General features: G+C 38.3%; 1 protein-coding gene across 4 annotated transcripts in view; it reads right to left on the reverse strand.

Annotated features, from left to right (window-relative positions):
• Positions 1–2,004: 2,004 nt before the first annotated feature.
• The window catches only part of C6 (complement C6), a 111,385-nt gene continuing 89,899 nt past the window's right edge, over positions 2,005–23,490 (reverse strand). For all 4 annotated transcript variants that reach the window (XM_081233892.1, XM_081233891.1, XM_081233890.1 and 1 more), the window contains 3 exons: positions 20,653–20,743; positions 11,450–11,691; positions 2,005–2,537 (listed from right to left, as the gene is read on the reverse strand). In XM_081233892.1, the coding sequence (XP_081090018.1) occupies positions 2,362–2,537; positions 11,450–11,691; positions 20,653–20,743 (509 nt within the window). In that variant the 3' untranslated portion in view covers positions 2,005–2,361. The remainder of the gene's footprint in view (positions 2,538–11,449; positions 11,692–20,652; positions 20,744–23,490) is intronic.

Below are 23,490 nucleotides of genomic sequence, written 5' to 3' on the forward strand. Positions count from 1 at the left end.
CAACACTGTCCCCCAGAACTTCCTGTGAGAGAGGCAGCTGAGTCTCCATTTGGTGCTTTCCATAGGTTCATGTCCAAGATGCAGGGTGGCCTCAGAGCGCCTGCTTTTCCTCTTCTCTCTGCTCCTTCCTAGGGAGCCATGGGAACCACCAAAGTTCTTCAGTCTTTCCGTACACCCTGGGACTGAGATGGAGAAAGGGCTGCACCCATCTTTTCCCCAGTCATGCCACAGCACTCCCTTGTCACCTTGGAAACGTTGCAGACCACTCTGTCAGCATCCTGCCTTCAGCATGCCCTAGGCAGGAAGTGGTCTTGTGCTCCTGTAAGAGAGAACTCTCCCAGTGAGAATCCATGCCTCCCAGAAACTCCTCCAGCAACCTGCTCACCAGTGGCAGCTCTAAGATTCCACAGCCTCCAGCCACCGAGGGCAGCACTGTATATCCTGGATGTAGGTGCCCTAACAAATGATTCTTTCAAGGCTTTGGTTGCCTAGCTTCAGTGGATACTTACAGCATCCTCCTCCTCCTCACCAAGGAGAAGAAAAGGACTTGAGGGAGATAACAGGACTCTTACTATGAGCACTGCCTTCCTGCGCCTGCAGATCCCTATGGCTTCCCTCCCACCCCTAGTCCTGCTGTATAGCCCGGAAACATGTGGAGCTAGTGTGAGAATCGTCAGTCCTGAGCAAAGTGTCTTGACTCAGTTGGTGGTGGTTCTCCTTTGAATGTGGGAATATTTCATGCCTAAACTTTGCCCTCACTTTGGCGTCTTGGGAGTGCTGAGGGCGCGAAGCTTACAAGAGTGGCCTGCATCATTTTTGTAGTGAGAAGGGTATAGGGTGGCATGACTGGGGAACAGATGCATCACTGACTCCTGGGCAAAGATTGATTCCCACTCAATTGCCGTTACACCAGGAAAATGTGTTTTCTCTTTCTTGGTTTTTCCCTTCCTCATACTTAGCCTTTGATATTCCAAAATGTTTTATATTTTTGCTAAGATCTTATGATTAATGAGATGGAAGAGTGAGATTTAATGTATAAGGTCTAAAGAGGGTGCAGCCAGATGGCTGTGACTCATAGACCCCTTCCATTAACTAGGCATCCCAGTGAGTTTTAGAGGAAGGGAATCTGCTTCCACTTACCTGCTTGGAGATTGGCTGGCTAAAGTTTTGAGATCATTATTTTAGTAGTTGTATTAGCTGTTTGATGACTCCATTTCTAGGCTAAGTGTTCTCACAGCGAGACACCCCTGATCATCATGAGCAGTCCCATGTGGAAAGTTGCTAGAAATACAGATTTTGAGGCCCCACCCCAGAACTATTGAACCAGAAACTGGGGCTAAGTCTCAGGCATCTATATTAACAAGTGCTCCAAGCGATTCCAATGCACACGTATGTTTGAGAACTGCTGTTCCAAAGATGTTTCTCTTCCCCAATTCAAAATTATACTCTAAGAAGTGGGTGTCTACTTGGTATGGCCTAATACGAAAGATATGCCTTACCTTAAAAATTATTCCTTTGAAATTCTCTTATGATTTTCCATCCATCACATACTTTAACTTAAAAGCTTTCTGATGTGCTTTAGCTGAGGCAAAGAGAGTTTCCTAAGGAGAAAACTCCAGAAGTTTATTAACTACTTTAAGCAAGGCAACTTCCACTTGAGTCCAATCATCTTTTCTGTGATACTTATTAACTATAGAATATTTCCTCGTGTAAGACGAGGATTAAGGATGGGACTTACCTTTCCCTGCATTATCTTCTCCATAACAATTGTCACCATCAAACATACTATATATTTTATTTGCTTATTTTATGTTCTGTATGTCTTCCTCCACATGAATATGAGCTTTATGAAGGCAAGCGCTTTTGTATGTTTTAGTCACTGCTGATTCCCCAGCACCTTAAACAGTACTGGGAACATTGTAGACATTCACAATTATTTGTTGAGTGAATGCATGAAGGTTGGGTTTCAAGAATGTGTTCTACAAGTTGTTGTAGATTTCTATGCTTATTGATTCATTGAAGAAAATTACAGTTTTTGTTCTGATTTCTACTTGTCAGGATGCTTAATACCACAGGCTTCATAAGGTCCTCAGAAGTCCCATCATTTTAGTGCAACATGAACATAAGAATTTATTAGATTGATGTGGAAGTTATTACCTAGGGGTGTGCTACAGAGCATCATGGATGGGAACTGGACAGGGGAGAAGACACGGGAGGCAGGGAGAACAATAATGTGAAACAAACACAAAAGGATTTATGTTGGTAACTCCTGGATATGACAGTCTGCTGTTGGTTCAAGAGTGTCCTTTTGTAGGGATTATTTTGGGGCAGTAAATCTGTTTATCAGTAACTGTGTTAGGTCTAACACCTCCCAGGATGCAGTATTTCCACTTTCCTGTTGGCACACCTGACAGCTCCTACTTCACAGATGTTCACTGTTCTCCCGCTCATTGATGATCCCATTTTGACGCAGAAGAGCTTGTTTCCACTCTTGAAGCACTGGGAGGGCAATAGGCAGACACACTTGGAGGTGGCAGCTGCAATGAGAGAGACAGTGTGACTCACCACAGTGCTTTAGGGCTTGATTTTACCTAACTTGTCCCCAGAGCAGTGAGCACTTTGGTGGCAATGAGTGAGAATGCTAGAACAAAGGCAATGACCCAACTGTGGCTGAATGGAGTGATCTGGGTATAAGAGAGGAGAGGGCACTGGTAAGTCAGTAAGATGCAAAAGCTGGGCTACCTCTGACACCTCCCTCTCACTCACTGCCCACATCCAATCAATCCATTTCCACAATGTCTTCAGTCTGTCCTTCATGTTCTTTTCTCATTGGCACCACCTGGGAACACTTATATAGGGTATCATTTATTGAGCCTGCACCATGAAACCACACACTATGCCAAGTGCTTTGTGTGCTTTATTTTATTTAATTCTCACAATAAACATATGAACTATATGGCATTATACTAATTCTACAGATGAAGAAACTCAGCTCAGAGAGGTTAAGTGATACGCCTATGGTCCCACAATTAGTAAGTGATAGAGGCATATTTTAAATCATGAATGACTCACAAGCCTGAACTCTTTTAACATAACTCTGTGTCATATTTTAAATTTCTTTCTAGAATATTCCTGGGTTATGACTAGAGATCTGGATTTTTAATAAGCAGTTAAATTAGATGATACTTTTATAAGGCCTGGTTTTAAAACCACCCCAACACTTCATAATTCATATAAATCTTGTGTTCATGAAAGAGTTTTAAAATGATCATTTAGGGGTAAAGTTACCAAAGCCAAGCATATTATACCAGTTTTAAGTAAATGGATATAGGCTTATTTATACACACGTATGTTTTAGTCAAAGTTCAAGGTCCTCCACAGATGGTCTCAACATCCCTTCGCAACATTATCTTTTCTGCTTTCTCCATCCCAGGTAGAGTGACTTCCTCTCTCTTTCCCAAGCAAGACCCCGAAGGTGTTCCAGGTTGTGTGCTTTGCCCACACTAGCCCCTTCCTTTGCCGGACTGATGTGCTGTATCCAGTTCCCCACATGTCCGCTGTGTACAAGCCTCTCCTCCTTCATGAAGCATTTTATAGCCACGTACCCCCACTGATGTTTCCTTTAAATAAACTTTAATGGTGTAAATTTGTCAGCACTACCTCTGATTTTTTTATACTTTTTTGTTAGTTAGCTTTTCATATGTCTTTCTCCCAAGACAGTTATAAGTGCTTTGTTAGAGAGCAGTAACTATGGTTCCTCCATCTGTTTATCCTATTCAGTTGTTAACAAGGTGCTCAATTAATTCTGCTTCATCAATTGATTTCAATTCTGAATTTGAGGGTGCAGGTATAAGTATTCAAAAAGAAATGTATTTGGTGGATCTGTGATAATATATGTTGCCAAAATATCTGAGTCAGCCTGAGAATCAGGCTGTAGCCTCTTTGGGGCAGGTATCAGTTCTTTCCCATGTGTCTCAACTGATGGGAGAAAATAGGGAAAGGGAATGGGGAGATGATCATTAAATGTATAAGCTTCCTGGCCTCAGTAGGAAATAGTTCATGAAAAGGCGTGAATTTCCCTTTTACACATTTGCCAATCAGCTAGAGAAATTCTAGTTGGGGAGAGTCTGGTTTATTGTTGGAAACTATAGTGTTTGGTGAAGGACGGGAGACTGTTCTACCTCTAGAGAGGATGTCAGTTCCCCAGGCTTCCGGAAAGGCCACGGTCACCACTCTTGTAGTATGGTTATAGCTTAAATACTCTTAGCAAGATGATTTTCAGATTATTAGCATGAAAAGGCCCTTCCTGCCACCTCCATTAATTCATGTTTCCATCCTTATGAAACCCTTCCTGGCCAGAAGGTATTTATCTCTCTTACTGCTCTTGTCACATACTGTCTTGTATTAAAGTTATTCATGTAATCATTTGAAAAACTGTGAAAATTAACTCCCCAAACTGAACAATTTGAGGGTACAAAGCTCCTTTTTCATCACAGCTCTCACCTTATTATGTACAGTGACTTTGGCATATTGGATACTAAATGGATGTTTATTGAATACATTTTCCCCTCCTGTTGGTTGATGCTGGATATTTTTGAAATTTAGATAAAACATTTCATAGCTATAAAAGTAGGCTCCTTAGGAAGACTTCTGTATTCTAAGTTTTGCAAAGTGAACTTCATGTTACTTTAGAGTCCCATTTTAAACATTTTCTCATTTCTTTCTTTATAGAGAAGGAAAAGAGTAACAAAGTAGTACACAATGTAATCAAGAACACAACTTAATCAAGGTGACATTCAATTCAACTCAAAATTAGTAATATCCCAATTTGCCATGAGTGGTTTGGGTATAAAATACATCTTTAGTTTCCTCTCTTTATAAATGCTGTGGTTTGTACATTGACTCTGTTCTGTAGTGCTACAGGAACAGAAATTCTGTGACACTGACTTTTGCAAACCAACTAAGAAGGCTGGCAGAGGCAGACCATATCTTTAGGGGGAAAAAGGCTTTCAGTTTTCTAACTGTGTGTAGGATCAAAGGATATTTTATTGATTGATTGATTGATTGATTGATTGCGGAACGTGGGCCTCTCACTGTTGTGGCCTCTCCCGTTGTGGAGCACCGACTCCGGACATGCAGGCTCAGCGGCCATAGCTCACGGGCCTAGCCGCTCCACGGCACGTGGTATCTTCCTGGACTGGGGCACGAACCCGTGTCTCCTGCATCGGCAGGTGGACTGTCAACCACTGTGCCACCAGGAAAGCCCCAAAGGATATTTTAAATGACTTAAATCTCTTATTAAGAAATGTTCATGTTTTAGTATGACTACCCCAAGACATTCTGCTAACTTGACCAGTACTGGTAAGGATTCAAACTTCTTATGTTGTTTTTTTTTTCTCAAGGTAACAGTAGTTTTTTTTTTTTTTTTAAATTGCACACATGTCTATAAACCTAATAAATAGGTTTTCTCTATTTTTTTATATAGTAGGTGCTTATAAGTCATCAATTTTATACACATCAGTGTATACATGTCAATCCCAATCACCCAGTTCATCACACCACCCCCCCACCCCCCCGTGGCTTTCTGCCCTTCGTGTCCATATGTTTGTTCTCTACATCTGTATCTCTATTTCTGCCTTGCAACTCGGTTCATCTGTACCATTTTTCTAGGTTCCACATATATGCATTAATATACAATATTTGATTTTTGCTTTCTGACTTACTTCACTCTATATGACAGTCTCTAGATCCATCCACGTATCAAAAAATGACCCAATTTTGTTCCTTTTTATGGCTGAGTAATATTCCATTGTATATATGTACCACATCTTCTTTATCCATTCATCTGTCGATGGGCATTTAGGTTGTTTCCATGACTGGGTTACTGTAAATAGTGCTTCAATGACCATTGGTGTGCATGTGTCTTTTTGAGTTGTGGTTTTCTCTGGTTATATGCCCAGTAGTGGGATTGCTGGATCATATGGTAATTCTATTTTTAGTTTTTTAAGGAACCTCCATACTGTTCTCCATAGTGGCTGTATCAATTTACATTCCCATCAACAGTGCAAAAGGGTTCCCTTTTCTCCACACTCTCTCCAGCATTTGTTGTTTGTAGATTTTCTGATGAAGCCCATTCTAACTGGTGTGAGGTGATACCTCACTGTAATTTTGATTTGCATTTCTCTAATAAATAGTGATGATAAGCAGCTTTTCATGTGCTTCTTGGCCATCTGTATGTCTTCTTTGGAGAAATGTCTATTTAGGTCTTTTGCCTATTTTTGGATTGGGTTGTTTGTTTTTTTAATATTGAGCTGCATGAGCTGTTTATGTATTTTGGAGATTAATCCTTTGTCCATTGATTCGTTTGCAAATATTTTCTCCCATTCTGAGGCTTGTCCCTTTGTCTTGTTTATGGTTTCCTTTGCTGTGCAAAAGCCTTTAAGTTTCATTAGGGCCCATTTGTTTATTTTTGTTTCTATTTCCATCACTCTAGGAGGTGGATTAAAAAAGATCTTGCTATGATTTATGTCAAAGAGTGTTCTTCCTATGTTTTCCTCTAAGAGTTTTATAGTGTTCGGTCTTACATTTAGGTCTCTAATCCACTGTGACTGTATTTTTGTGTATGGTGTTAGGGAATGTTCTAATTTCATTCTTTTGTATGTAGCCATCCAGTTTCCCCAGCACCACTTATTGAAGAGACTGTCTTTTCTCCATTGTATATCCTTGCGTCCATTGTCATAGATTAGTTGACCATAGGTGCATGGGTTTACCTCTGGGCTTTCTATCTTTTTCCATTGATCTATGTTTCTGTTTTTGTGCCAGTACCATATTGTCTTGATTACTGTAGCTTTGTAGTATACTCTGAAGTCAGGGAGCGTAATTCCTCCAGCTGTTTTTTCCCCTCAAGACTGCTTTGGCTATTTGGGGTCTTTTGTGTGTCCATACAAATTTTAAGATTTTTTGTTCTAGTTCTGTAAAAAATGCCATTGGTAATTTGATAGGGATTGAACTGAATGTGTAGATTGCTATGGGTAGTAGAGTTATTTTCACAATGTTTATTCTTCCAATCCAAGAACATGGTATACCTCTCCATCTGTTGGTATCATTATTAATTTCTTTCATCAGTGTCTTATAGTTTTCTGCATACAGGTCTTTTGTCTCCTTAGCTAGGTTTATTCCTAGGTATTCTATTCTTTTTGTTGCAATGATAAATGGGAGTGTTTCCTTAATTTCTCTCTAAGATTTTTCATCATTAGTGTATAGGGATGCAAGAGATTTCTGTGCATTAATTTTGTATCCTGCAACTTTACCAAATTCATTGATTAGCTCTAGTAGTTTTCCGGTGGCATCTTTAGCATTCTCTATGTATCATGTCACCTGCAAACAGTGACAGTTTTACTTCTTTTCCAATTTGTATTCCTTTTATTTCTTTTTCTTCTCTGATTGACGAGGCTAGGACTTCCAAACTTATGTTGAATAATAGTGGTGAGAGTGGACATCCTTGTCTTGTTCCTGATCTTGGAGGAAATGCTTTCAGTTTTTTACCATTGAGAATGACGGCTGCTATGGGTTTGTCATATATGGCCTTTATTACATTGAGGTAGATTCCCTCTATGCCCACTTTCTGGAGCGTTTTTGTCATAAATGGGTGTTGAATTTTGTCAAAAGCTTTTTCTGCATCTATTGAGATGATCATATGGTTTTTATTCTTCAGTTTGTTAATATGGTGTGTCACATTGATTGATTTGCATATATTGAAGAATCCTTGCATCCCTGTGATAAATCCCACTTGATCATGGTGTATGATCCTTTTAATGTGTTGTTGGATTCTGTTTGCTAGTGTTTTGTTGAGGATTTTTACATCTATATTCATCAGTGACATTGGTCTGTAATTTTCTTTTTTTGTAGTATCTTTGTCTGGTTTTGGTATCAGGGTGATTGTCACCTCATAGAATGAGTTTGGGAGTGTTCTTTCCTCTACAATTTATTGGAAGAGTTTGAGAAGGATGGGTGTTAGCACTTCTCTAAATGTTTGATAGAATTCACCTCTAAAGCAGTCTGGTACTGGACTTTTGTTTATTGCAAGATTTTTAATCACAGTTTCAATTTCATTACTTGTGATTAGTCTGCTCATATTTTCCATTTCTTCCTGGTTAAGTCTTCAAAGGTTATTGCTTTCTAAGAATTTGTCCATTTCTTCCAGGTTGTCCATTTTATTGTCATAGAGTTGCTTGTAGTAGTCTCTTAGGATGCTTTTTATTTATGTGGTGTCTATTGTAACTATCCTTTGTCATTTCTAATTTTATTGATTTGAGTCCTCTCTCTCTTTATCTAGATGAGTCTGGCTAATGGTCTATCTATTTTGTTTATCTTCTCAAAGACACAGCTTTTAGTTTTATTGATCTTTGCTATTGTTTTCTTTGTTTCTATTTCATTTATTTCTGCTCTGATCTTTATGCTTTCTTTCCTTCTGCTAACTTTGGGTTTTGTTTGTTCTTCTTTCTCTGGTTCCTTTAGGTGTAAGGTTAGATTGTTTATTTGAGATTTTTCTTGTTTCTTGAGGTAGGCTTGTAGAGTTATAAACTTCCCTCTTAGAACTGCTTTTGCTTCATCCCATAGGTTTTGGATCATCGTGTTTTCATTGTCATTTGTCTCTAGGTATTTTTTTATTTCTTCTTTGATTTCTTCGGTGATCTCTTGGTTATTTAGTAACTTAGTGTTTAGCCTCCATGTGTTTGTGTTTTTTACGTTTTTTCCCCTGTAATTCATTTCTAATCTCATAGCATTGTGGTCAGAAAAGATGCCTGATATGGTTTCATTTTTCTTAAATTTACTGAGGCTTGATTTGTGACCCAACATGTGATCTATCCTGGAGAACGTTCTGTGCGCACTTGAAAAGAAAGTGTAATCTGCTGTTTTTGGATGGAATGTCCTATAAATATCAATTAAATCTATCTGGTCTATTGTGTCATTTAAAGCTTCTGTTTCCTTTTTTATTTTCATTTAGGATGATCTGTCCATTGGTGCATATGAGGTGTTAAAGTCCCTAACTATTATTGTGTTACTGTTGATTTCCTCTTTTACAGCTGTTAGCAGTTGCCTTATGTATTGAGATGCTCCTGTGTTGGGTGCATATATAGCTGTTATATCTTCTTCTTGAATTGATCCCTTGATCATTATGTAGTGTCCTTCCTTGTCTCTTGTAACATTCTTTATTTTAAAGTCTATTTCATCTGATAGGAGTAGCACTACTCCAGCTTTCTTTACATATAAAAGAATGAAATTAGCACTCCCTAACACCATAAACAAAAATAAACACTAAATAGATAAGAGACCTATATGTAGGACCAGACAGTATAAAACTCTTAGAAGAATACATAGGCAGAACACTCTTTGACATAAGTCACAGCAAGATATTTTTTGATCCACCTCGTAGAGTAATGGAAATAAAAACAAAAATAAGCAAATGGGACCTAATGAAACTTAAAAGCTTTTGCAAAGCAAAGTACAAACAAGATGAAAAGACTACCCTCAGAATGAGAGAAAATATTTGCCAGTGAATCAATGGACAAAGGATTAATCTCTAAAATATATAAACAGCTCATGCAGCTCAATATTAAAAAAAACAAATAACACAATCCAAAAATGAGCAGAAGACCTAAATAGACATTTCTCCAAAGAAGACATACAGATGGCCAATAAGCACATGAAAAGCTGCTCAGCATCACTAATTAGTAGAGAATTTCAAATCAAAACTACAATGAGGTGTCACCTCACACCAGTTAGAATGTGCATCATCAGAAAATCTACAAACAACAAATGCTGGAGATGGTTTGGAGAAAAGGGAACCCTCTTTCACTGTTGGTGGGAATGTAAATTGATACAGCCACTATGGAGAACAGTATGGAGGTTCCTTAAAAAACTAAAAACAGAATTACCATATGACCCAGCAATCCCACTACTGGGCATATACGCAGAGAAAACCATAATTCAAAAAGACACATGCACACCAATGTTCATTGCAGCACTATTTACAATAGCCAGGTCATGGAAGCAACCTAAATGCCCATCAACAGATGAATTGATAAAGACAAGTGGTACATATATACAATGGAATATTACTCAGCCATAAAAAGGAACGAAACTGGGTCATTTGTAGAGATGTGGATGAATCTAGAGACTGTCATACAGAGTGAAGTAAGTCAGAAAGAGAAAAACAAAATCATATATTAACGCATATATGTGGAACCTAGAAAAATGGTACAGATGAACCAGTTTGCAGGGCAGAAATTGAGACACAGAAGTAGAGAGCAAACATATGGACACCAAGGGGGGAAAGCAGTGGGGGGTGGTGGTGGTGGTGTGATGAATTTGGAGATTGGGATTGACTTATATACACTAATATGTATGAAATGGATAACTAATAAGAACCTGCTGTATAAAAAAATAATTAAAATTAATTAAATAAAAGAAAATTTTGTGGCAGAATAACATTATGACATGGGAATAGTTTCATGATATATTTAGTGAAAAATAGCAATATATAAAATAAGATGTAGTAGATGATCCTATTTTTTAAAAAACTTGTAATATAATCAATGCCACCCTTGAGGTGTGTGAGGCCTCAGGGACATTTTTTTAATGGGGTGCCTCTTTATATAAATGATTAAAGTCACTTCAAATTAGTGTCACACCATCTTAGCTGTCTGATCTCAAGCAATTTGGAGAAAGACTACCTTGCTGGCCAGTGGCTCACCAGACTTCTCTCTGGGAACAAGGTCTAGCTGTGAGTGAGGGATGACTCTACAGGTGGAGTCCCAGAGCTCCTTGGAACATCTGGTTGACCCCATGCCTTGTGGGGGAGAGAAGCAGGAGAGAGTAGGAGAATGTCCCACAAGGAAGAAACAGGGCCTGGGCCCATGAGGGACTGTGTGTGGGCTCAAGACATCCTGCCTATATAACCCTGTCAGCCTGAAGTGATTCCAGGCACTGCAAGAGGACTTCAAAAAATTTGAGACAGATGCTTCTGGTAATTGGTATCCATGTCCAGTCTCAGGGCACTGTACCTACGCTGGCCCCAGCTGGTTCCAACTGCCAGAGGAAACTTAGACAATTTTGATAAAGGCCCTCCAAAACTGGGGATGGGGAAGAAGTGTACCTAAAGCATAGATCAGGATGGGTGTTCTTCTTACTGGGGTCTAAGGGTGGGACTGATTATGTATGTGCAGAAAAAGATAGGAGAGATTTACACCAAACTTGTGGGTGGGCTGGGTTCTACTTTTCCCTTCTATTTCAATCAATTCATAAATTTTTTTTACAATGAAAAGAATTATTTTTGATTAAGGAAAGGTTATTTTAAAGAAAGAATGTATAAATGCAAGTAAGATATACTAGCTGAGATGAAGGTTAAGTGAGAGCTTTTCCAGTATGGGTCACTGCTGGAGCTTACCTGAACATTTTTCCCAGTCGTAGCAGGTGTCATAGCCACAGGATTCTTTCTTTGTGCTACTGGATGAAAGTTTTGTCCTTTCAAGGCCCCATTCTAGCTGTGGACCATCTTGGCATGAACCAATATGTAGAAAATGGAGTTGCTGATTGTTTAAACATTTCTCGGCCAAAAACTTACAAGTGGTTGAAGTAAAGTGATGACTGGAGCGTGTATCAAGCACACAGATATCTTCTGAATAAAAGCTGTCCAAGAGAGGAAAGCAAGCATTTATATATGAAGACTAGAAAAGAAGAAATGGCATGTAGCCAACACATATGTTAACTTACCACCTAGCTATTCTTTCCCCCAATTTCTCTCCTTTCAGGCTCTCATTTTATCTGGCATGCACTGGGATTCCTCTTTCTAAAATTTCATTTTAAGCATGGTACTACTCCCAATTGCCTTCAAATTAAAGTCTGAATTATTAAATTCTGATGATCAAATTCTTCCATATTTTGATCCAATCAACTTTTCTTTCTAGAATCATTTTCCCATCCTCCTTAATCCCTCTTTATCATCTGAAAAATTGACAATTTTCTAAACTAATAAGATTATTGTTCCTTTGCTACCATGCCAAGCCCTACTCAATCAATGTCATATTGTCTCTCCTCTCTGCCTATTGGCATCCAGATCATTTCCTGGCTACATTTTGAAGCTAATCCTGATCGACCTAGCCGATGGTAGACTGTACCTCCTCTGAACACTTTTTAACACTTATTAATTGTAATACAAGAGTCTTATATATAATTATACATATAATTATATATATTATATATAATTATATATATATTATATGTATAATTATATAGCTTTGTAAGTGTATTTGTATTATGGTTAAGAGCATGAGCTTTTAAGTCAATTAATCCCTGGGTAACTTGCTAAATCTGAGTAAATGGATGGGTCCTGCTAACAAAAGTTTAGCCATAGTCCTTCTCTTACTGAGAGGACAAGAACGCCTTGATTACTCCAAATATGAGTTTCTTCTCTAATGTCAACTTTAGAGTTAACAATCAGTGCACCAGTATGTAAAATTGTTTCCAGGAACTGAAGCCCATAGCTGAGAACAAAAGGCCACTTTCTGAGAACTTAAGCTGTGGGGTCAGCCACTCTCACAAACATCCTCAATGCCATATAAAAGAGGACTGAGGAGTATAGAAAGGGGCTAAAGAGGTAGGACTGAACTGAAATTCAGACAGTTCCAGAGGACAGTCTGTATTCTCATGGTTGGGTATTGCAAAGATAAAGATAGAAGTTTCCTCTGGGTTAAATGGACAATGGGAACATTTTAAGTACTCCTTAGAAGGCCATTTGCTGGGTGAGGGGACCCCAGCTGCAAGAAGCTCATACAAAGTGGACCACTTGTGGTTAATACTGAGGAGGGTAGATAGAGCCATCTTTGGGTTGAATTCTACCAGTGGAATGTTACAGAAAAAGACCCTGTAGTGTTCTCATAAATAAATAAACAAACAAATTAATGTGTCCCTACAAGTGTTTGTTCACTTGTAGCTCAGAGGAATGTGGGAGCGAATCAGTGTTAAAAGTGAAAAAAAAAAGTTGGTGCAAAGAAATAGAAGAAAAATTTAAAAGTAACAATTATGGACACACAGTTTTAAAGATGAAAATTGCCTTAGAACAGTCTGCGTTGTTTAAAATATATATTTCAAAGCAAAAAAACGTGAAATATCACAGCTGGGCACAGTCTGTTGGCTTCCTACTCCATCATTCATTCTCTCCCTCAGTCATGTAACTCTAATTTTATTCAAAAAAGCTTTTGCTTCCAGCCAAAAAACTGCATTTCATAGCCTCCCTTGCAGGTCCACCGGGCCATGTGAATAAGAGAAGGGTAATGAGATGGACACCATGATAATTTTCCCAGGAACTCTCCTTAAAAAGAGAGACTGTGTCCATTTCTGGTCTTCCTTCCTTTGTACTCCAGCAGGGAAGTGTTGGATCATGAAATAAATTTAAGAATTTCAAAAGAGAAAATTTACTTTGATAAAAAGAAATAAATAAGTAAAGTATCAGTTATACTTCAAGGAAAAATAAATTATGAATATTAGATTTAAAAAAAATGAATGGCAGAACAGAAAGCAGGAAGGAGCAGCAGTCCTATCTGAAATGAGAGAATCACCAGACCATCCCTAGACTGCCTTCCCCTGCATTTATTTTGTGAGATAGAGAAACAAAACTTTACCTTAAGCTAATGTTATTTCAGATTAAATTCCCCTGAAAGTAGCCCTTAAATTAATAAGCACCCTCGACATGCCAGGGTTAGTTCATGTAAAAAAAGGCAGTTATAACATCAGGGAGTCGTGGCAGCCATATAAGGATATATCATTTTTCATCAAGCTCTCTGCCACCACATGAAAGACTAATCTCACAAAGGGATGTGTGTGCGCATGTGTGTGTGTGTGTGAAGTCCATGCTCACACCTCTTTCTCTACTCCAAGCTTTTGGAGGCACAAACTTGCCCTATATTTAGGGGGAAAAGAAAGGCTTTGATATACATGAGTTTGATTTTAAACTGGACAGGAATGAGTTTTTATCATCAGAATGAGACTATTTTTTTTAAAAACATCTTTATTGGAATATAATAGCATTACAATGTTGTGTTAGTTTCTGCCATATAACAAAGTGAATCAGCTATACGTATACATATACCCCTGTACCCCCTCTCTCTTGCCTCTCCCTCCCACCCTCCCTATCCCATCCTTCTAGATGGTCACAAAGCACAGAGCTGATCTCCCTGGGCTATGCAGCTGCTTCCCACTAGCTATCTATTTTACATTTGGTAGTGTATCTATGTCCATGCCACTCTCTCACTTCGTCCCAGCTTAACCTTCCCCCTCCATGTGTCCTCAAGTACATTCTCTACGTCTGCATCTTTATTCCTGCTCTGTCCCTAGGTTCTTCAGAACCTTTTTAAAAAATTTTCTTTTAGATTCCATATATATGTGTCAGCATGTGGTATTTTTCTCTTTCTGACTTACTTCACTTTGTATGACAGACTCTAGGTCCATCCACCTCACTACAAAAAACTCAATTTCATTTCTTTTTATGGCTGAGTAATATTCCATTGTATATATGTGCCATATCTTCTTTATCCATTCATCTGTTGATGGACACTTAGGTTGCTTCCTTTTCCTGGCTATTGTAAATAGAGTTGCAATGAACATTGTGGTACATGACTCTTTTTGAATTATGGTTTTCTCAGGGTATATGCTCACTAGTGGGATTGCTGGGTCATATGGTAGTTCTATTTTAGTTTTTTAGGACCCTCTATACTGTTCTCCATAGTGGCTGTATCAATTTACATTCCCACCAACAGTGCAAGAGGGCTCCCTTTTCTCCAGACCCTCTCCAGGATTTGTTGTTTGTAAATTTCTTGATGATGACCATTCTGATCCATGTGAGGTAAGGCCTCATTATAGTTTTGATTTGCATTTCTCTGATGATCAGTGATGTTGAGCATCCTTTCATGTGCTTGTTGGCAATCTGTATATCTTCTTTGGAGAAATGTCTATTTAGGTCTTCTGCCCATTTTTGGATTGGTTTTTTTTTTTTATATATTGAGCTGCATGAGATGCTTGTAAATTTTGGAGATTAATCCTTTGTCAGTTGCTTCATTTGCAAATATTTTCTCCCATTCTGACGGTTGTCTTTTCATCTTGTTTATAGTTTCCTTTGCTGTGCAAAAGCTTTGAAGTTTCATTAGGACCGATTTGTTTACTTTTGTTTTTATTTCTATTTCTCTAGGAGGTGGGTCAAAAAGGATCTTGCTGCGATTTATGTCATAGAGTGTTCTGCCTATGTTTTCCTCCAAGAGTTTTACAGTGTCTGGCCTTACATTTAGGTCTTTAATCCTTTTTGAGTTTATTTTTGTGTATGGTGTTAGGGAGTGTTCTAATTTCATTCTTTTACATGTAGCTGTCCAATTTTCCCAGCACCAGTTATTGAAGAGGCTGTCTTTCTCCATTGTATATTCTTTCCTCCTTTACCAAATATAAGGTGACCATATGTGCATCAGTTTACCTCTGGGCTTTCTATCCTGTTCCATTGATCTATATTTCTGTTTTTGTGCCAGTACTATACTGTCTTGATTACTGTAGCTTTGTAGTATAATCTGAAGTCAGGGAGTCTGATTCCCCCAGCTCCATTTTTCTTTCTCAAGATTGCTTTGTCTATTCGAGGTCTTTTGTGTTTTCCTACAAATTGTGAAATTTTTTATTCTAGTTCTGTGAAAAATGCCATTGGTAGTTTGATAGGGATTGCATTGAACCTGTAGATTGCTTTGGGTAGTATAGTCATTTTTACAATATTGATTCTTCTAATCCAAGAACATAGTATATCTCTCCATATGTTTGTATCATCTTTAATTTCTTTCATCAGTGTCTTATAGTTTTCTGCATACAGGTGTTTTGTCTCCTTAGGTAGGATTATTCCTAGGTATTTTATTCTTTTTGTTGCAATGGTAAATGGGAGTGTTTCCTTAGTTTCTCTTTCAGATTTTTCATCATTAGTGTATAGGAATGCCGGAGATTTCTGTGCATTAATTTTGTATCCTGCTACTTTACCAAATTCATTGATTAGCTCTAGTAGGTTTCTGGTAGCATCTTTAGCATTCTCTAAGTATAGTATCATTTCATCTGCAAACAGTGACAATTTTGCTTCTTCTATTCCCATTTGGATTCCCTTTATTTCTTTTTCTTCTCTGATTACTCTGGCTAAAACTTCCAAAACTTTGTTGAATAATAGTGGTGAGACTGAGCAACCTCGACTTTTTCCTGATCTTAGAGGAAATGGTTTCAGTTTTTCATGATTGAGAATGATATTGGCTATGGATTTGTCATATATGACCTTTATTATGTTGAGGAAAGTTCCCTCTATGCCTACTTTCTGGAGGGTTTTCTTTTATCATAAATGGGTGTTGAATTTTATTAAAAGCTTTTTCTGCATCTATTGAGATTATCATGTGCTTTTTATCTTTCAATTTGTTAATATGGTATATCACATTGACTGATTTGCATTTATTGAAGAATCCTTGCATTCCTGGGATAAACCCAACTTGATCATGGGGTATGATCATTTTAATGTGCTGTTGGATTCTGTTTGCTAGTATTACATTGAGGATTTTTGCATCTATATTCATCAGTGTTATTGGCCTGTAGTTTTCTTATTTTGTGACATCTTTGTCTGGTTTTGGTATCAGGGTGATGGTGACCTCATAGAATGAATTTGGGAGTGTTCTTCCCTCTGCTATATTTTGGACAAGTTTGAGAAGGATAAGTGTTAGCTCTTCTGTAAATGTTTGATAGAATTTGCCTGTGAAGCCATCTGGTCCTGGACTTTTGTTTGTTGGAAGATTTTAAATCACAGTTTCAGTTTCAGTGCTTGTGATTGGTCTGTTTATTTTCTATTTCTTCCTTGTTCAGTTTCGGGATGTTGTACTTTCCTAAGAATTTGTCCATTTCTTCCAGGTTGTCCATTTTATTGGCATATAGCTGCTTGTCATAATCTCTCATGATCCTTTGTATTTCTGCAGTGTCAGTTGTTACCTCTCCTTTTTCATTTCTAAGTATTTTGACTTGAGTCTTCTCCCTTTTTTTCTTGATGAGTCTGGCTAATGGTTTATCACTTTTGTTTATCTTCTCAAATAACCAGCTTTTAGTTTTATTGATCTTTGCTATTGTTTCCTTCATGTCTATTTCATTTATTTCATCTTTATGACTTCTTTCCTTCTGTTTTTTTTGTTCTTTCTGTAATTGTTTTCAGTGTAAGGTTATGTTGTTTATTTGAGATGTTTCTTGTTTCTTGAGGTAGGCTTGTATTGCTATAAACTTCCCTCTTAGAACTGCTTTTGCTGCATCCCATAGGTTTTGGGTTGTCATGTTTTAAGTGTCATTTCTTTCTAGGTTTTTTAAAATTTCCTTTTTGATTTCTTCAGTGATCTCTTGGTTTTTTAGTAATGTATTGTCTAGGTTCCATGTGTTTGTATTTTTTACAGTTTTTTTCCTGTAATTGATATCTAGTCTCATAACACTGTGGTTGGAAAAGATACTTGATATGATTTCAGTTTTCTTAAATTTATCAAGGCTTGTTTTGTGACCCAAGGTATGGTCTATCTTGGAGAATGAGCACTTGAGAAGAAAGTGTATTCTGTTGTTATTGGAAAGAATATCCTATAAATATCAATTAAGTCCATTTTGTTTAATGTGTCATTTAAATCTTGTGTTTCCTTATTTATTTTCATTTTGGATCATCTGTCCATTGATGAAAGTGGGATGTTAAAGTCCCCTACCATGATTGTGTTACTGTCTATTTCCCCTTTTATGGCTGTTAGCATTTTCCTTATGTATTGAGGTGTTCCCCTGTTGAGTGCATAAATATTTACAATTGTTGGAGTGATCCCTTGATCATTATGTAGTGTCCTTCTTTGTCTCTTGTAATAGTCTTTATTTTAAAGTCTATTTTTTTCTGATATGAGAATTGGTACTCCAGCTTTCTCTTGATATCCATTTGTGTGTAATATCTTTTTCCATCCCCTCACTTTGTCTGTATGTGTCCTGAGGTGTGAAGTGGGTCTCTTGTAGACAGAATATATATGGGTCTTGTTTTTGTATCCATTCAGCCAGTCTATTTCTTTTGTTTGGAGCATTTAATCCATTTACATTTAAGGTAGTTATCGATATGTATGTTTCTATTATCATTTTCCTAACTGTTTGGAGTTTGTTATTGTAGATCTTTTCCTTCTTCTGTGTCTCCTGCCCAGAGAAGTTCCTTTAGCATTTGTTGTAAAGCTGGTTTGGTGGTGCTGAATTCTCTTAGCTTTTGCTTGTCTGTAAAGGTTTTAATTTCTCCATCGAATCTGAATGAGATCCTTGCTCAGTAGAGTAATCTTGGTTGTAGGTTTTTCCCTTTTATCACTTTAAATATGTCCTGCCACTTCTGGCTTGCAGAGTTTCTGCTGAAAATTTAGCTCTTAACCTTATGGGGATACTCTTGTATGTTATTTGTTGCTTTTCCCTTACTGCTTTTATTAGTTTTTCTTTGTATTTAATATTTGATAGTTTGTTAATATGTGTCTTGGCATGTTTCTCCTTGGATTTATCCTGTATGGGACTCTCTGTGCTTCCTGGACTTTATTTCTTTTGCCATGTTAGGGAAGTTTTCAACTATAATCTCTTCAAATGTTTTCTCAGACCCTTTCTTTTTCTCTTCTTCTGGGACACACATAATTCAAATGTTGGTGCATTTAATGTTGTCCCAGAGGTCTCTGAGACTGTCTTCAGTTCTTTTCATTCTTTTTTTCTTTATTCTGCTCTGTGGTAGTTATTTCCACTATTTTATCTTCCAGGTCACTAATCCGTTCTTCTATCTCAGTTATTCTGCTATTGATTCCTTCTATAGTATTTTAAATTTCATTTATTGTGTCGTTCATCATTGCTTGTTTGCTCTTTAATTTTCCTAGGGCCTTGTTAAATGTTTTGTATTTTCTCCATTGTATTTCCAAGATTTTGGATCATCTTTACTATTATTATTCTGAATTCTTTTTCAGGTATACTGTCTATGTCCTTTTCATTTGTTTGGTCTAGTGGGTTTTTACCTTGCTACTTCATCTGCTGCTTATTTCTCTGTCTTCTCATTTTGTTTAACTTACTGTGTTTGGGGTCTCCTTTTCCCAGGCTGCAGATTTGTAGTTCCCGTTCTTTTTGGTATCTGCCACCAGTGGGTGAGGTTGGTTCAGTGGCTTGTGTAGGCTTCCTGGTGTAGGGGAATGGTGCCTGTGTTCTGGTGGATGAGACTGGATCTTGTTTTTCTGGTGGGCAGGGCTGCCTCCAGCAGTGTGTTTTAGGGTGTCTGTGAACTTAGTATGATTTTAGGCAGCCTCTTTGCTAATGGGTGGGGTTGTGTTCCTGTCTTGCTAGTTGTTTGGCATGAGGTGTCCAGCACTGCATCTTGCTGGCCATTGGGTGGAGCTGGGTCTTAGGACTGAGGCGGAGATCTCTGGGAGAGCTCTTGCCTATTGATATTACATGGTGCTGGGAGGTGTCTGGTGGTCAAATGTCCTGAACTCAGCTCTCCCACCTCTGAGACTCAGGCCTGACCCCCGGCCTGAGCAGCAAGACCCTGTCAGCCACATGGCCCAGAAGAAAAGGGAGAAAAAAAGGAAACAAAGAAATAATAATATAAAATAAAAAAGTTTTTAAAATAAAAAATATTAATAAAATTTGGAAAGTAATAAATAAAAAAGAAGGGAGCAACCAAACTAATAAACAAATCCACCAATGATAACAAGTACTAAAAATTATACTAAGATAAACATAAAAATTAGAAACAAATTAGTCACATACAGCAATCCCCAAGTCTCCAGTTGGTCCCAAAGTCCACCTCCTCAATTTTGGGATGATTCCTTGTCTATTCAGGTATTCCACAGATGTGGGGTACATCAAGTTGATTGTGAAGATTTAATCTGCTGCTCCTTAGGCTTCTGGGAGAAATTTCCCTTTCTCTCATTTGTTTGCACAGCTTCTGGGGTTCAGCTTTGGATTTGGCCCTGCCTCTTCATATATGTTGCCTTCTGGCATCTATTCTTCACCCAGACAGAAAGGGGTTAAAGGAGTGGCTGATTATGGTGCTCTGGCTCACTCAGGCTGGGGTGACGGAGGGGTACAGAATAAGTGGTGATCCTGCGGTGGCAGAGGCTGGCATGATGTTGCACCAGCCTGAGGCACACCTTGTGTTCTCCCAGAGAAGTTGTCCCTCGATCATGGGACCCTGGCAGTGGCGAGCTGCACAGGATCCCAGGACGGGAGGTGTGGATAGTGACCTGTGCTTGCACATAGGGTTCTTGGTGGCTGCAGCAGCAGGCTTAGCGCTTCATGCCCATCTCTGGTGTCTGCACTGATAGTTGCAGCTCGTGCCCACAGAATGAGACTGTTTTAGTAACAAAAGCCATGCAAACTTAGTGGACAAGGGTGAGAGGCAATTAAGAAAGCTTGCTACCAAGTGAGGAAGGAGGAATTCAACAGAGCACAGTGGGTATCAGTTATGTGAAGAATTAATATGCTTTGTGTTCATGGTTCAAGAAACCCAGCTCCTCCATTAAGTTGGTTACACTAGACTGGTTTTCTATTTCTAAACAGAGTCCATAGAGTATCTCTTACCCACAGTCTTCTTCTGGAGACATGCAAACGCATTCAGATCCCAACTGTTTTTGCCCTGGTTGACAGTGGCCTTTTAAGCGTGCCAAGGTATCTGAAACAAAGAAAATGTAGATAAGAACAATGCACAGCATGGATTTCAAGTGATAAGTTTGAATTTAGGAGAAAAGGCAGTGGTGAAATGTTCTTATTTATTTTTTAGAGTTAGAGCGTTCATTTTGGCTTTTCCAAATATGTTGTCATAAAATAGTCCATCTGAAAGGTCCTTTCTAGCTCTAGGAGCTATCGTTTTCCAACCTAGAGCTGCTACTAAGTTCAAAGAACTAAAGAAAATAGAATTGGTGAAATTTTTGCTCATTTGTTATTCAAACATTTATTGAGCGACTATGATTTCCCAGCACCACCATAGGTTCTGGGGATAGTGGGTTAAGAAAAATTTGACCCAGGGACTTCCCTGGTGGCACAGTGGTTAAGAATCCGCCTGCCAATGCAGGGGACACGAGTTCGAGCCCTGGGCAGGGAAGATCCCACATACCGCGGAGCAACTAACCCATGTGCCATACTACTGAGAGCCACAACTACTGAAGCCCACGCGCCTAGAGCCCGTGCACTGCAACAAAGAGTAGCCCCTGCTTGCCGCAACTAGAGAAAGCCCGCGTGCAGCAATGAAGACCCAACACAGCCCAAAATAAAAAATAAATAAATAAATAAATAAAATAAAATAATAAATTTATAAAAAAAAGAAAAAGAAAAATTTGACCCAGATCCCATGCTCTCAAAGCTTCTAGTCTTGTGGAGCAGACAGAAATTAATCAAAAAAACACACTGTATACATAGAATTGTTGCTGTTATTAGTGTTATTAAAGAGAAAGCATATAATCAAGAAAATTGATGTAGCCAGGAAGGTTATGAACAGTAAAATGGGAAGAGAAAAGGGAGTGTGTTTGAAGCAAAGGCAATAGCAGGCATAAACATGGTCAAAAGAGAGGTAATGTGTGACTTTCTTGGAACTGTAAGAAAGCCAGGAAAACAAGGGCATGGAAAAGGTACAGCCAGAGAGATGGCTGTGTGGCAGACTGTGTAGGGTCATAAAGGGCTTTCAAAGTATTTTTGTCTTATTTTATAAGCAGTGGCAACTCTTTGATAGGTTTTAGCAGGCAGTGGTTTGACAAAATCAGGTCTGGATTTGGAAAAACAATTAATTTTGGTTTCTCTATGGAGAATGAATTTGGAGAGGCATGGTGGTCAAGAGAATAGACAATTTATGAGGTTATTATAGGAGTTTGGGTGAAAGAGAATGGTAATTTTGACCAAAGTGCTAGAAGTAGAAATGGAGAGAAGTGGATGAACTTGAGACATTTTAAGCACATAAAATGGATGATATTGCATATTGTGAGTAAGTTATGAGAACTGCCAAGTATAATTCTTAGGTTTATAGTTTGCATAAGAGAATAGATATTGGTGCCTTAAGTGAAATAGAAAATACTAGAAGATGTTAGTTGCAGGGAAGCTATGGTGATGACTCAAGAATTCCTCTCTGCATATGTTGAACTTATAGTCTTTTTAAGACATCCAAACAAAATAGACACATAGGAATTTGAATATTCAAGTCTAAAACTCAGTGGAGAAGTCTGTGATAAAGATTTAAATTTGTTATTAGCCTATAGGGGAATCATTGATGCTATGGGTATGGGTGAGATTCCCCAGCAGAAGAGTGTAGCATGAGGTGACGGGACAGATCTGAGCCTTGAGGAACTCCAACATTTAAAGTCCATGCAAAGGCAGGAGCCTGCCAAAAATAGAGGGCAGCAGCCAGAGAGGTAGAAGCTAAACCAGACAGCACTGTGTCTTGGAAGCCAGGGAAAGAACGAATGTGCAGAAGAAGGTCAACACTGTTGAATGCTGCTGAGAAGGCAAGGCAGATGAGGACCAAAATATTGTCTATTCTCTTTAGCAATATGGATGTCAGTGACGACAATCGTGTGAATGGATTTGGGGGGATAATGGCTTGAAAGTCAGATTTTTCTTATAAGAATCATCAATGAAGAAATGCGACTCCCAAATGTGACAATTTATCCCTATGATATTCTAGATATTAGGATGTTATGTGGAAAAAAATAGAATGAAAACAGCAGTAATCCCCTAATAGTGGGAAAACAGACATTAATCAAACAATCATAGTGATGGGTTTATAATTAAAGGCACAGATAGGTATTTTGAAAAAATACAGTTCCAGGAGATCATATCACCAAAAAAATACAACTGAGAAATGTAAGGAAGATCTATAAGGAAATGATGCTTGACCTAAGATGAGCAATTGAATAGTGTGTATGAGAGGAAAGGAGATTAAAGTAGAAGGAAGAACACTTGGATATATTATATGGAAGGGGAAATCTTGGTTATCTTTGCTTTTGTTCAGGCTCATCCAGAGAAGCTTTAGACTGGTTGAATTAAACCTGGAGCTGACATCCTGAGCCTCCTGGATGAAACACAGTCTAGACCTTGGACTGGATCTGACTAATCAGGCATCCACAGAACCACAGTGACCTCTGTAAGCAAGTAGTTGTCAAAGGAGGGCTGTAGGCAGGTATATCAGGCAGGAGGTTTGGTAGGGAAGGAGGTTTATGTAAGAGGCAAAAATAAAGATTTAGAAAATTGGTAGGTTTTCTTCTTTGCTGCTATGCATTTCCATTCCCCATTATTACTCTCTGTTAGGACCCTCATTCCATCTGGTGAAATTTGGCTCAGAACTTTCATGAACATGGAAACCTATAGCTGCTGGTAAGGTCTCAGATACTAAGATTTCCATTGACATGGGCTCGATTTTCTTTGGTTTCTGTG

This window comes from Mesoplodon bidens, assembly GCF_964165515.1.
Source record: "Mesoplodon bidens genome assembly, chromosome: 4".
NCBI classification, from domain to species: domain Eukaryota; kingdom Metazoa; phylum Chordata; class Mammalia; order Artiodactyla; family Ziphiidae; genus Mesoplodon; species Mesoplodon bidens.